Below are 15,850 nucleotides of genomic sequence, written 5' to 3'. Positions count from 1 at the left end.
CTCTCTCTCTCTCTCTCTCTCTCTCTCTCTCTCGTTACGCAGCCTAGTCAGAACTTCAATGTAGTATGTTTGATTGACAGTCTGAATTGGTGAGATGTATTCGGCCATATTAATTCCTTTAATATCAAAGAAGCATGGTTTTGTGTTTTACTTTTGTTTGTTTTATTTTATAAATTTTTTTTTTTCCCCATTAACTGAATTAGTTTCTGGGTATTACTGGAACAACCCACTTTAATTGCAAGTAATTACAGTACTCAGTCTTGATTGCTTCCAATTTTTTAAAAATGTCTTCACAAATTTGGAGTCTTCTCATGTATAAATTTTCAGTTAATTTCTGCTTTGTCCATATCAAAATATAAAATATTTTGACACACACACTTGACTTAATTTCTTCATAAATTTGATGTAACATTGCAAACTCAAGTTTCAGTTGTTTTCTTTAGTTTTGTTAAAAAATTCGAATGTTGATTCATTATTCAATGCTTTATGTAAATTTTCTGGCAAACTGCATATACAAAGATAATGAAAAGCTGTCTGACTGCAAAGTGACTGAGCATGTTGGAATGTAATTTAGCAGACAACTAGGGAAATGTTCAAGGTCAACTGCTGTGTTTTGTTTCACAGGTGGTGCTGTCAGCACCACCTGTGAAACAATTGATAACCACACCTTGTATTCGTATTGCTTTCAGTTTATTATTGTTGATTTATTTATTTTTTTGCCAAATTTATCAGTGTAATTACTGGTGATTAAATTGTTACAGTATAACAAAAAATGTTTGTTTATATTTAACTCTTTCTTAGGTATTTTGTGTGCTGATCTATCAGTGTTACTGGTTTTTATCTAGTTAATATTTTGGTGGTAATTGAAGGTTTTGTTTTTGGGACGTGTGTATGTTGCAGTTTGCTGTGGCTACTAAAACAAAGGCACATATCTCTAGACATGTTCTGCTGTGCTTGTGGATATTATATAAGTCCTAAGCAGATGAAGTGTGCTATGGTGGCACCAAGTTTTACAGTGCACCAGTCCTATCTTGGACTGCCTGTGGGTGAACAAGATGACAAGTTCTTGGTCATTTCTGTTAAGATAGTTGAAGGTCAATGTTAGCGGTAAGGTTTTGTGGTAGTCATAAAGTGTGCCTCAATTGTAAGTGTACCCAAAACCCATCATGACACATGCTGATTTTGTATGGTGGATTTATCAAAGTTAAGTATGCTGCAAAATCTGTAGTATATCTCATTATTCCACCCTTTTTTTGCTCCTGGTGCCATAAGACAGATCACTCATGTTCACTTTTACACTTTTGTAGAATCCCTATGCTATTGTTTTTTATGAACAAATTGGTGGTAGTCACAATTCAGAAGAGTTGAATCTTTCATAGGCAGTTCAAGTAAAAGTTTGAAAGCTGTATTTGCTTTACAATAGAAGTATACGGTCATCAGTCCCTATTGCATCCTTTTTTTATATTAAGGAAGACATTTTAAAATGTGAAGCCTGTGTTAGAGAAGGTAAAGTATGATTTCAAGATTCTGTGTTTGCATGGTGGTTTTAATAAGTTCTGTAATGTACGTTGACCTCTGCAAGAATTTTATGTTAGTAAACTCTTCGGTTCCACTACATCAAGGGATATGTGCATCATTTTCACAATTTTCTCCATGAAAATAGGACTCCTCCTAAGAGTGGATCTGCAAACTGAACACTGGTGTCCCCCTTGCCTTCCTCCCAAGGATTTTCACATCAGCAGCATAAAGGGATATAAAACAGGAGTATTATCAGGTTTTTTGTTTACTGCTTTATTACATCCATTAGTAACAGTAATGGTATACTACTTGCTACGGCCTCCGTAGCCGAGTGGTCAGGAGAGAGTGCTGTAGCATACTCTGAATAGACCAGGGTTCAAGCCCCTGACTGCTAAATACAGTATCTTGCCAACCCACACTGGACCACCATGGCCCAGTGTGGGTTGGCAAGATGGTCCATTTCTATTAACCTGAATAGTTGAGGCAACTTCCATCCTGCTGTGAATTGATAATGGCTGCAGTTTACCTTTTTTACTTTGTGCTGCAGGTGTGAAAATCCTTGCTCTAATTGAGCTGTTTAGAGATATCTCTCTGTCTTTCTCAAGTCATATTAGCATCCTCCAACCAGCACAGAATATTTCAATCTGGTAGCCTCAGCAGAAATCCCAAGTGTATTTTCCTTGAGAGATTTATTACAAGATTTGAGAAAACATTCTGATTTTGGAATGGTGTTTGATTCAAAATTAAGATTCCATCACCACTAACATCAAATGAAGTAGTCCCTTGTGTGTTAGTGATTTATTTTCAGTTATAATCTGAAAATGAATTCAAACTGTTCTCTTCCATTTTATATGAAAATGAGATTTGGAGTTCTGCATCTCCAATTACTGTTAAGCCACTGTCATTAGCTGCACAATCAACTATTGCACTGGACCAACCTTGCAATTTCCAGCACAACTTCTGGCAACCACCTCTAGACCTTTGCAGAAATTTTGTTAGAATTAGTGTAATCAGGTTGATCAAAACTGTCAGGATAATTTCTATCATCTTCTAATGTATGGGATGTCTGCATATTAAGTCTCTGAACACAGATCATCACACTTTGCCTAGTTCATTCAAGACTACATCTTGTGGATAGCTTTTGACAGAGCTTAACATGGCACTTCATATAGATGTTGATTTCCTGAGGTTTTAGAGTGATGACTTATTGCCTGAAGTCCTAAAGAAACAATGCAGAAATCTTTCAGTAAAGGAGGATTGTACATATGGATTTTTTTTTTTTTGCAGAATATGCACTACACTAGATCATTAGTTTTTAATATTTTACTCATTCCTTATTTAATGATTTGTCATTTGCAATTTTAATATATGATGCCAGTTTTCTGTTAATACATTTCATGTTGTGCCTGTTTGCTATGTACAGAGTTACGCAGACTGTTTTTCTGTGTGTCTGCTTATTTGCCATGTAGCCAGGTACTCAGTTTCTTAATGGGAGTTCTAGCATGATGGTATTGATTAACATAATTGGTTTGCTTTGCTAAAAGCAAACCAATTATGTCATCTTGCCATTATGAGTATTATCATTATACTTTGTATCTTCCTGCTCCCTATAAGTATGCAATGAAGGTCTTTTTTTTCTTTTCAACTAGGAAAAGGGCAAGAACAATCCACTCAATATAATGGTAAGTTAATATAATTGTTTGACTTTTAACAGCTATGAAGTAGTATATAGTGCTAAATATGTGCAGACCATCCAATACCAGCATTATTGCTTTAATCATATTCTGTTCCTACTGTTTTTCTCATTTGTAGAGATTTTTCCTTCCTCATATGTTTTTTAACCTGGCCTTGTGCGTAATAACACTGGTTAACAAGATCCTCTCCCCATAACAAATTTAATTTTTTTTTTCCCTAAACCAGTTCTGTGTTTGTTATGCATTATTTCTGTGTTTGTTGTTATGCTTAGTTTGTTGTGCATTATTTCAAATTTCTCTCTCTTGCAAGTTTAGTTTTTGTAATAACTGCTGATAATCAGTACAAGTTAAGAATATTTCATTACAAAACATAAGAGACTGGTCACAGTTAAATTTTTGTTACTTTACCATTTAAACCTTAGTTAAAATAATACCGTAGACTTGTAAAAAAGATATGTACAATTTAAGTGTATGGATGATTTCTTTTGGTACCTGTTGCTTTTGCTGTAATGTCACAATACATGTATCCATAGTCTGCTGACATATGTTCTTTCTAGCAGACTATGGATATGGTTCCATTAACTTAATGTCATGATAAATCATCTCCCCCCCCCACTACTTGTCACTCTGTGCCAGGGTTTTTGGGAAAAGTTTAAATGCATATAAATGAAGTTACAGTGGCATACAACATCCCACTTCTTACATGCACTGAGCGGTTTCTGAACTTATCTTTGTTGGAGAGCTGTGGTTACCCCATATGTTTCCACTAAGCCATTTGAAAGCCTGGCATGGTTTTAGTTCTGATACATTTAAGCATTTTCAAAGCTTGCATTCCACAGAAGCTCTCTGATTTGAGGCCCCCATGAAGTTTACTTTTTCAGTACTGATCTTTGCAAATTTCATACTTAAATAATGAAAAACAGAACTCTTCATTATACCGAGTTTAACATGAGAGGTAGAAGAAAAAAATTGTTTCCACTAATAGAACAAACTGCACTCTATTGCTTGTTCATGCATGCTTATTTATGGCCAGTCATGTTTGATATAATGGTCTATGGTTGAACAGCTTTTCCACAGGCATAGGAAACAGTATTTTGTGAACTGTCCTTACATATCCATTAATACACCAATGACTTCGAGGTTACCACAGATGGAATATCTGTGAATTGCATTTTAGTAGTGTCTTCATATTAGTCTGTTTCCTATAACTGAAGAGTGGGCAATGGGAACAGATGGCTCTAAGTTTGTTATGCATAGAATAGCTTTCAGACTTCGAGGAGTTGAAGAGATGGCATGTAGATGTAATGTATACTTATGACACTTCCCTAAAAACTCCATTGATGCTGTGGTAGTAGCAGAGCATACTCTGAAGAATGTCACCAAAATTTAATTTCTTTTTTCAATAGTGAGACATTCTTACATTCTTCTTAGCTAAGTGTTTCTGCTTTAGTGAGAAGGAAAGCTAAACTTCTCAGTGATAGGTTCAACTTCTCTCTTTGGAGAGGACTATCTCTAATGAGGTTGTTCAGCTTATCTTGGGTAACTAGCACTAGGTAACAATATACCAGTAGTAGTAGTGGCACGTGATGCAAGAAAGCAAGTATATGAGCTTATGCAGCATCAGCCAAAAAAAAAATGCACCATTCCCTCCAAATGCCTGTCCAGTTCCTCCTTAAATTTATTTAACCTATCAACTTCCACAACGACAGATGGAAGTTTGTTCCAGCAATTAACCACTCGCTGGCTATAGGCAAATTTCCGCACATCTATTCTACATCTGTATTTTCTTAATTTGAATTGATGCCCCTTAGGTTCGTAATCTGAACAAGTGGAAGGATCCCATCAGAATTCAGTGTGCTCAACCCATTGATCAGATCACCACGCAGGTGCCTAGTCTCCAGCCACTGCAATTTGCAGAACTTAAGCCTCTCTTGGTAAGAGGATCCCTTCATTCCCCTCACCAATCTTGTTGCCCTTCTCTGCACATGCTCAAACAAATCTACATCTTTCCTAAAATGAGGCTTCCAGACCTGTATGCAGTAATCAAGTACCCAGCCATTGTGTTATCTTAGTTCTCTCCATGTCATGAGTATGACAAGCAGGATTGACTTTCCTTTTTCTCATCCAGTAATGCAGTCCATTACAACCAGCAGTACTATTAACATGTGGTGCCATGCCTTATTCCAATCATTTTGAGGACAATCAAAGTATAGCTTCTAAATTTTTCAAATATTCATTGGGATTGTATACTGTTGTGATTTGGTTAGGAAATAGCTGTAGACATAGCAGAATTATTTTGTGACTTTTTTTTTTTTCTTTCAAGGCAATGAATGTGTTTAGTAACTCACTGGATTTTACCTGAAAATTTATAATCAACTAATTTAAATTATGAAATAATGATATAGATATATTCAAGCAATTTCATAAATATGTATTTATAATTAATAATGAATCAGTTTATATTCATGTAGATTGGCCAAATAAGTATGTGATTGGTATAATAAGCCTCATATTCACATCACAATTGATCTCATCATAAAAGCTAATGTGAACTAGAGGAAAACCAAAATGGATTTGACATCCAAAGATCTATCTAGTCCATGTCACCCCCCCCCCCCCACCAAATTCAAAATACTTGACCTGTGTGATTAAAAAAAAAAAAAAAAAAAACGGTAACTAAATTGCTTCAAAACACTATAGTCTCTTCTTAATCTGTATATTGCAAATAAATTAATTATTACTAAATTCTAATTTAATGATGGTGAAAGTTTTTTAAATTCAATTCTTGCATTGAAAATAGGAGAGAATATATATGAAATATGTTCTCTCCTGCTTTACCTTGTGTTGTTGGATTTTGCCCTTCCAATGGAATCTCAAACCAACTTACTGAATGTACAGTTTTTATTTAAAAAATTTTACTTAACTTAAATTGATTTAGTGATATTTATATAAGGAAGCTATACCAGAAACCCTAATTTTCTTTTTGACTTTTCTAGTTAGTGGGGTGGGTAGATGTAGACCACTAAACTTGCTCATCCCACTAATTAATCACTAATGTTGTCTACACCTATTTATTCCCTTTTGTAACTTTGCTGTTTAGCCAAACTGATATCAGATTGTTTGTATTATTTACTATATGATGGTTAACTAATAATGAAACTTGTATTAATTCTTTCATAACCATTTAGAGGCTAGTAACTTCTATCCTTAACCAGTGTAATAACTATAACGAAACAGGCCTACGCGCTCTGGATTCATTGAGGAATTTATTATAGTTACACACAGAGCGTACAAATAAAGAAGAAATATATTTCTTCTTTATTTGTACGCTCTGTGTGTAACTATAATAAATTCCTCAGTGTAATAACTTTAAACACTATATACTTAAAAGCTTAGTTCTGAGAAGAAATACTTTATTCTTATGCAGAAAATATTTTCTTTAACAGAATGAAATAAAATGTTGAAGTCTATCTCCAGTAAAGTGAAATTCCATACCTTGTGATATTTTGGTGCTAATTATTCACTTAGGCAATCACATACCTGTCTACATTTTTATTTTATTTTTATTGAACAAAGTGTAGCAGCAGTTTTTGCCTGAGATATTTGCAGTTGAATCAAAGTAAATTGCAAATGAAGGAAATTGAATTCTGAAATTAAGAAATTGAAAGGAGACACCTTGAATGAGAGACAAGAATGAGAGCAAAGAAGGGTAACTCGCCTGGTGAGATCGGCAAAAGGGCGTCCTTATGAAGAAAGACTTCGAATATGTGGGTTGCAGAGTTTGGAAACTAGACACCTTAGAGGAGATTTGATTGAGGTGTTTAAGGCTCTGAGAGGCATCAGTAAAATGAATGAGGACAAAATTTTCAAGATTATAAATGATGCTAGAACTAGGGGACATAAATTCAAGTTACGCGGGGAAATGTTTAGATTGGACTGCAGGAAGTTTTATTTTAGCCAGCGAGTTATAAATTACTGGAATAAGTTGCCTTCATGGGTGGTAGAGGCCGACAGTTTGGGGAAATTCAAAGGTCATCTGGATAGTACTTTCGGGTAAGGGAAGCGCATAGGATGATAGGATTAATTTCCTTTTTATTTAATTTTTAATTTCATTTTATTATATTTATTTATTAATTATTATTGTTCGTTTATTTGATTTTTGTTTTTATCATTGTTTTGTTCGGATTTTTTTTTTTTTTTTTTTTTTTGGCTGGTGCAGCATAAGCCATAGGCTTTCTTGCACCATACGGCCGTTACTAATACTAAGTTAAATTTTAATTTCATGGCATTAAATTTTCAGATCCTCTCATAAGGGCAATGAAATTTATATATTGGTCCAGTTTAAAGTTTAACTATTTTGTTACTTGATCTGTCTGTTTTTGATACATTTCATTGCTGTCTTTTTCTATAGTCTTTCTAAAGAAAACTGAGTAGAGGTGAATTCTGCCACAATTAAGTAATCCAATAACTATTCTTATTCAGTTAAGTTAAATAACTCTTCTTGAAAACACCAAATCTTTAATAAAGATTTGGTGTGTTTTCTCCAATTATTAAGGTTAGAAATAGACTACATGAGGGATTGCCCTTCTATTTTAACCATGGCTCCAGTTAGTGGTGTCCTCTTATTTTAATCTTGACTTCAGGATCCTGGGATTCTTAAAGTATAGCAAAAAAAAAAAGAAATTAAGTCATATTTGAACCACAGCAACAGTAATTTTTACTGAAGTGGTTGAATATTAGTTCAGTACAAATGGAATCATAAGTTTGGATTGGATATGACATAGGCTAGAAAAGTATTTCTTTGATTTAAATGCATAGGTATTGACGTAATAGCAAGTGTTGGAATAATTCATAAATATTATGGAAAGTAATTTGTGAAGGCTGGGACTTAGCCAATGTTTGCTAAATCATCTAATAGATGATACCAGTATCACTGCATGACTTCTCAAGTAGTATTCAGTTCTCTTCTCTTGTAAGTTAATCTCTTGTGTTTTGTAATTCGTTTTAGAAATGATAGCTTGATCATTGTTGGGGTACTCTAACAGTGAAACTGAAATGAGCAAATCTTGCAATTAAAATAAGTGTTTGCCACTGCTGATTCTTTATTTGTGCTCAGTAATATTGAATGATGTAAGCTTACAGCATCAGTGGGGGAAAACTTGCCCATCCCTTCTATTAATTTTTCAAATCTTTTTAACTTAATTCCTACTTCCACAGCTTTAGGTGGAAGTTTATTCTAAAAAGCACTTGCTCTTTTGCTTGAAGACTTCACACCTATTCCAATCATCCTTTTTCAATTTAGAATTGTCTGCTTATATGCATCACTTAAGAATAAAAAAAAAACTCCGGTATTTAGTTTATTCAACCATTTCAAAGTCTTAAACATGTCACTACATGGATTTGTACTTTCCAGATGCTGCTACTTACAGGACCAAAGTCTTTAAGAATAATTTTGCCTTCAAATGATCTCTTGATTGCTCTTCTGTGTACTTTAGGATATAGATCTGTTGATTTGACAATCTACATCCTTCCTGATAAGTGTTCCAAACCTATATGCAGTATTTAAGATGTAGCCTAACCATACCTTGAACAGTGGATTATAACTTCTTCCCTGCTTGCAAAGTTCCTGTATATCAGTGACAATCCCTGTCAGAAGTCCTAGTGCTAGTCTGCACTGCTCAGAACTTCTTACTGAGAAATTATCCTCGCATCTTTCACCACTTTACATTTTGGAAAAAATCACTTTTTCTCAGAAAAAGTTTGATTCATTTTAAGGATTCTCAGATTTCTTCAAAAATTAAAGAATTTTGATTTTTCACTCTTTTTTTGGCAGAATTTTTGCACTGAAATTGACAAGGTGCTACTTTTACCAGAATTTTATATTTAAATACATGTTGAAAACTCTAAAAAGAGCAATGTGATAAAGAGTCTACTAAACACTCTCCTCATTTTAAAAACTGATTTACAATGGGTCAGATTTTCATTTCATTGATTTTCTTGGAGATTCTACTTTATAGCCCGTCCTCAGCATCCAGCAATAGTCAGCCAGCATGTTGACATTCCACCTTCCTTGGTACCTCATTTCCATGTCTTGAACATTCTGGTGAGACCTTTCACCCTGTTCTTCACTTAACACTTCCTAGATTTTCAGGGAAGTAGTTGATGTAGGAGTATACAAAAAGTAAGTTGAAACAGGGATCTTCCTGAAATAAAACTTTCACAAGCTGTTTTATCAAACTCAGCTTGTAGTAGGACAGTTTTGGGGTCTACCAGTAGTTTGTAAACTTTGTTCTTTGATCCAAGCAACAAACTGTCCCTCTTTGGCCAGACCTTGACATCAGAGTGCCTGCTCTTTTGCCCTACTATCCTTTTCACACAAAAAGCAAGGCATTTTTTTGATATACAGGTAACATGCCTATCACTTTAAAGTCAACATAATTTTCAAAAATTTGAAGTTCCCATATGTTTCTTTCAAGTGCACATAGTGAGCTGTTGGACTTAACTAATTCCTAAATGGTTTATAGTCATTTGTATTACTATAAAAAAAAAAACCATAATTTTTCTCACAAGTAGGGAACTGGTTCTTGTTCTAGGTCTCTATCACAAGAAAAATATCCCATGTGTTAGACTTGAGTCTAGAACCAAGGAGTTCTGCAGATTCCTTCACTAAATTTAAATCTCTTACAAGATTGTTGCATTTGCTTTGGAAGCAATTGATTGCTGGACTCTGTATACAGATGTTTAGACTTCAGTTTCAACTTCAGAAGCTTCACTTTCAACAATTATATCAGTATACCTTCCTCAATATAAGGAGGCACCTCCGTGGGCAGGAGCAGCAGTGCATAGCATACCTTCTGGATTAGACTGGCTGGGGTTCGAGCCCGTCACCACCAAATACGGAGGATGCGGAAAGGTCAGGGAATGACCACTGCATATCCCGGAGCAATATGGCCTTAGTTGCTAATGCTCTTAAAAACCAAATAACAAACAAACAAACCTCAATATAAGTGGAACTCATGGAATTGGCAGGTTAACTTCTGGATTAGTCTAATGGCAGATGGAATAATAGGATAAATTTCCTTCTTACTCCTTGCATTGTACTCCTTAACTTCAACTAATCTTAACACTTGCATGAAGACATTTTAGTTACTTTTCAGCACAAGTTTGACATGATAACCTCAAATAAACTGAGCTAACACTGATAAATACTGCTGCACAGAGCTCAAGGTCAAGAAGGCAGTGTTGCCAAAATGTGAAGATTTAGTTTACAAATTCCCAGCATTTACTCCTAACTTAATACATTCAATAATACAACCTAAATTTGTGAAAAAATGGTGCAGTGGTACCTGGGGTCACGAACTTAATTTGTTCTTTGACTCCGTTTGCAAACTGAAACAATTTTTCCCATTGAAATTAATGCAAATCCAGTTAATCTGTTCGCCCTCCCCAGAAACATTGTTTTTTTTTACTTTTTTTACTTTTTTTTTTTTTTGCCACACATAGATTTGTGTGGCAAAAATATATAAAATATACAGTATAACTTTACCTTTGTGGTTGATAGTTGCTGGCACAGGTAGATGGTGGAAGAGGAGGAAGACTACTCCTTCAAAGGAGAGTCCCATTCCATAATAAAGTCGGGCATTTCTGGTGTTTTTTTTCTCTTGTTTGTATCCTGGGAAGTGGTTCGATTGCTGGCTCTGTGGCTGGTGTTTTCACAAGATAACGATCCAGAGACATTTGTCTTTTTCTTTGTTGGATTATTTTCCAAAAATGGGACATCACAATGTCATTTAAAATGTCCACTGCTCTGCTGGTCACCGTTTTGTTATGGTGATGCTTCTCAATGAAAACCTGCACTTCACTCCACTTGCTACAAATTTCTTTGATCTCAGCACTTGAAACATGTACCTCCTCCTCCTCTCCCGAGTGCTCCTCCTGCATAACTTTCATCTGTTCATGTTGCAACTCAACAAAGTTCTGTGTTGAGTTGTCTGTGGTCCTCTACCAGCTCCACCACATCCTCCTTGTTGACCTCCAAGTCTAAACTCTTGCCAATGGTTACAATCTCGTTTACTAGGGTTACATCTGTCTCCTTGAAGGAAATTTTTCACTTGATTAAACTGTTAGTTGAGGCCAACCACATCACCTTTCGAGACAAGGTGTACAAACAAATTTTTGGATTACCAATGGGTTTGAGTAAGATAAGTCGGAAACTTTTCTCTAGAAACTAAACATGGGTTTCACCAATTCAAGCCTCCAATAAGCAAAATGGTTGATTATTGCACTGGTTGATGAGAGCCATCTACCACCTAGTAAGTTTCTGGCATTATTTGATGACAGAATTTCAATTTTTTTTGAATAATGATGCCCCTCTCACCTTCCCTGTACTTCTAATCACCTTTATATGAATATTGCCCAAACCCTGCAAATTTATAAATTCAGGCCCCCCCTGCTAATAATAGCAAACTTGAGATACATAAAGCTGGAAAAAGAAATGCATACGAGATAATGTCAGTTTGTCAATAGTCTGATCTTAAGTTTAAGAAATGGGCTTAATGAAGTTTTCCTCTGATAACTAAAAGAAGTGTGAAAAGCAGTGTATGCTGCACAATCCATGGCTGGAAAACTTGACATGGTGTTATGTGAAATGGTTTATAAACTGAATTTTAGAAGGTACTTTAATCTATGGTCAGATATTAATAGTTTCAGCATTATTTTTATTTTTTTTTTTTTTTAGCACAATACTTGTTTGTTTGAGGGTGTATTAATTTTGGTTGATTGCTGTTAGAGGTAATCCATAGGTAATGTTAGGTTATGGGTATGCTCCCCCATCTAGCTGTTTAGTTTGGTTCCTATTAAGTTCCAGTAGAATTAGGAAAATGGAATATGCTGCCTTATCATATTCTGTTTCATTTCAGATGATGGCTCATTGTTACCTTGGTGGCTGAATTCAGATGTTGGCATGTTGTTGCTGCCTTAGTGACTGATCAGTTTGATAGACAACAGGGATGCCAAAGTTTGGCTGGGCTGCCTGATCACAAATGTAAATGTAGTGTCTAGTTACTTTCCTGAAAATTTAATATGTTCAGAAAATTAGTTGGTTCCACTGAAAAGAAGTTTAAAAGTTGTCTAAGACTTGCATTCACCTTCACAAAAACAATCTCTTCCCTTGACAGTTATTCTTTCAAAAAAATCCCATCTCTATACACCAAAGACTGTCACCTAGTGGTGCCTTTACCTAAAGATTCTTAATGCAAATAGGAATTACTGCTGAAAATCAGTGAAAAAATTTTTTTTTCCCTTTGGTTCCTCTATAATATCTTGGCCTAGAAAGCAGTCAGCAAATCCAGAGATTTTCTGCTATTGAGTGAGTCAACCTAAAAGTTTAAATCACTATGTCAAGTTAAAATTCACCTAGTCATTCTGATTTGTTGGTTTGTTCTGTTTGTTTATATAGTTATTTATACCCATTGTTTTTTTACCTTGTTTTTACATTGTTTTTATACCCATTGAGCAGGATTATAAAAACTGTCATTTTTATAATCCTGCTCCTTGTCTCACTACACTTGTACTTGACAGTACATGAGAACCAGTTGGCTTCCTAACCTCTCCCTCCTTATCTGTTCCTTTGTACACGTTACACTCACGTCAACTTCTGCATCCTTATATCAGAGCAATAACACATTTCTGATAGTCCTTTTGTATTAGTATATGATGACTAAATAATTTATATTGGTTCATGGCAATTATTATGTCACATGTCACTGCATCTTATGGTAGAAGCAATGCAAGAGTCATTTTTCACAATGCAATCCAGTGTTTTCAGGGTTTTTTTGGGGAGGGGGGGTCCATGCTTTGGCTCAGTTGATTTAATAATGCCTTAGGGTGCAGTTTAAGTATGAAAATGGATGTGATTTAAAAATGACTTTGAACATGATGTGGTAACTGGTGCCAGATGCATTGGTTTGAGTATCTTGGAAACTGCAACCCTGCTGGGTTCTCATGTATAACTGTCTTTGGTGTAATGAAATTGGTCAGATAACTAAAATCAAGCCAATGATTATCCTCTGGTCAGAAACAGGATCACCATTGGCTGTGACCAGTGAGGCTAATAAGTGGATAACTGAAAGACTTAGATAACAACCCAGTGCAACAGTGGTAATCAAAGACATTTGAGAATGTACAACTTTTGTATGTTGTCATGGGTGGGATGTTATAGCCGATGACTTGACCAGGTTCCTCACCTGTCAGTAAAAAAGAAGTATGGTTACAGTAGGCTCAGGGACAGCTTTGAATAGTGGAGAATTGGAAAAGCATTGCCTGTTCTGACAAATAGTTTCTTGTTTCACAACTGATGGGAGGACCATAATATGGTAAACAGCAGGAGTCTATAGATGCATTCTACCAGATATCAGTGCAGACTGTTGGTTGCAGGTATAATGGTATGGGGAGGGGTGAACATTCGTTCCCTTGATACCAGTGGAGTAATATTTGGTGATGCCACATGTAATTTGGAAATTGTATTCATCTGCAAATGGTTCTTTCAACAGGATAATGCACCATGTTGCAATTCCAGAACTGGATGGAATTAGTTCCAGGAACATGAGTGAATTCAGCTTGCTTCTGTGGCCTCCCTAGTCTCCAGATCTTAATAAAATTGGCTGTGGAATGGGATGAAACAGTCTGTTCAGAGTAGATCTGCAATCAGTTTAAAAACTATAAGAAGTGATTGAGTCAGTGCACACCAATGTCACTGTGGCACACCTTGTTGATTACGTGCTATAGTAAATCCAGGCTGTTCTGGCAGGGGGGGTACTCACTATTAGGCAGATATGCCTAATAGTGAGTCATTCAGTGTATATTTAATTGGCAGCCTGAAAAGCATTAAAAAAAATGTTTTGGATTTCATGAGTTCTGATACACATGGATCCCCCCCCCCCCCCCCCAAAAAAAAAAAGCTGGCTGGAATGGCAGGTGCTATTTGATTTGTAGTTATTTTCATCTGAACTTGGTTTAACCAAGAACTTTGATATGAAGGTAGTATGTAATTTATTTTTTTGATTTCCTAATTATTTCTTAATTTGTTTTGTCTGTCTAATTTTTCATACTTTTTTTTTGTTGTTTTGCCTCCCAGCCTCCAAAAGCATCAGATTTGGCAACTGTATGTTATACTAGTGGGACCACAGGAAGTCCAAAAGGTGTTATGTTAACTCATGCAAACGTAATAATTGATACTAGTGCAGTTATTGAACAATTGGTAAGAACTTCTTTCAATTTGTATAACAAGTTTTTTTAACATAAGAATTTTTAAACTTAAGTTATTTTATCTTATCTTTGAATGGTACCGACATATCATGGGAAATTATAAGATTTCAATTTTATGTTGGTACTACAATATTATAGTAAATTTTGTGGTAATGATTATTACCTAGTAAGCAAGTAATATAACATCTAGGGGAAGGTACCTAACCATTAATCCTTTGGTTTTTTGCAACTTCCTATTATTTGGTTGGATCTGGTCTAAAATCCTTTTGCATAGATTAGAGGAATTCCTAGTCCATTTCAGTCAGTGCTGTAGTTAGCTGATCTCAGTAGTCAATTTTCTGCATGCATTGTTTTTCAGTCTGGATGAATTTGGGCAATATATAATTGTCCTATGAATACACACTGACATAACTGGCGCAATTTGAATTTAAAAAAACCTGCCTATTTGGTAATGGTAAGCGGAAGGAAGAAGGGTGTTTTTTTTTTTTTTTAAATCCAGCTTTGAACTTTAAATTGAATTTCATTAACAAAATATACATTTTATATTAAGATACAGCATGTATGGTGTACCAATGTGTTTTTAAACATTAGCTTTCCTAGGATTTTCCTGGCTGTGGATTTCTGTTTGAAATGTGCGTTGGACACCAACTTATTATTGATAGCTTAAAGGAATCTGCTTTTGTGGATTTTGCTCTTTTTGGGAGTGTTAAGTCAGTGTTTATAACATGACCCTACTATCTAATTTGGATGCCAAGAGCATTTCCAAGGTTTCATCAGGAAAAGATCTGAGTTTTTTAAATTATTATTTTAATTAATTTTTTTAAGCTAGTTCAATATTCTCTTGCACTCATACTTTTAAGTATGAAGAATTGTTAGAAACCAAGCTGTTTTCCTTGATATTAATTTCTGTTTTCACAACTTTGGATTGTGTGCTGGAAATTTTCTTTTTATTTCTTTCCTATGAAATTTTCTTTTTATTTCTTTCCTATGAATTTTTCTTTTTATTTCTTTCCTATGAATTTTTCTTTTTTTTGCCTATGCAATGCATGTTACATTTATTTAAAAATGTCTTATTGCATCACATTTCCCACCACTTAATTGAGAAATGATATTTACATAGTACACAAAGCTAAATGTTATAATTTAGCACTTTATAACACATGGAAATCTTGTATGTCTTCTTAAATATTATGGTTTTTGGCCTCTTTCTTGAAGAATATTGTTAATAGATTCACATGGTAAAAGTGCAGTTATACAAATTGATTGGCATACTCTATATAGTTCATTAATGAAGATATAGTTATTTAAAAATTCTGAATTTGATGGAAAAGTTGTTTTACTATTTTTGGGGAGAAAAGAAGTAAAACGATATT

At 34.8% G+C, this 15,850-nt stretch overlaps 1 protein-coding gene across 1 annotated transcript in view; it reads left to right on the top strand.

Annotated features, from left to right (window-relative positions):
- The window catches only part of LOC150081651 (long-chain-fatty-acid--CoA ligase 1-like), a 254,279-nt gene that overhangs the window by 149,045 nt on the left and 89,384 nt on the right, over window positions 1–15,850 (top strand). The window contains exons 8-9 of the mRNA XM_090380577.1: window positions 3,168–3,200; window positions 14,347–14,469. Coding sequence (XP_090236703.1) covers window positions 3,168–3,200; window positions 14,347–14,469 — 156 coding nt within the window. The remainder of the gene's footprint in view (window positions 1–3,167; window positions 3,201–14,346; window positions 14,470–15,850) is intronic.

The sequence above is a fragment of the Mastigoproctus giganteus genome, chromosome 8 (assembly GCF_048544385.1).
Source record: "Mastigoproctus giganteus isolate SK-2022 chromosome 8, ASM4854438v1, whole genome shotgun sequence".
NCBI classification, from domain to species: Eukaryota; Metazoa; Arthropoda; class Arachnida; order Uropygi; family Thelyphonidae; genus Mastigoproctus; species Mastigoproctus giganteus.
This window is presented reverse-complemented; position numbering and strand designations above follow the sequence as displayed.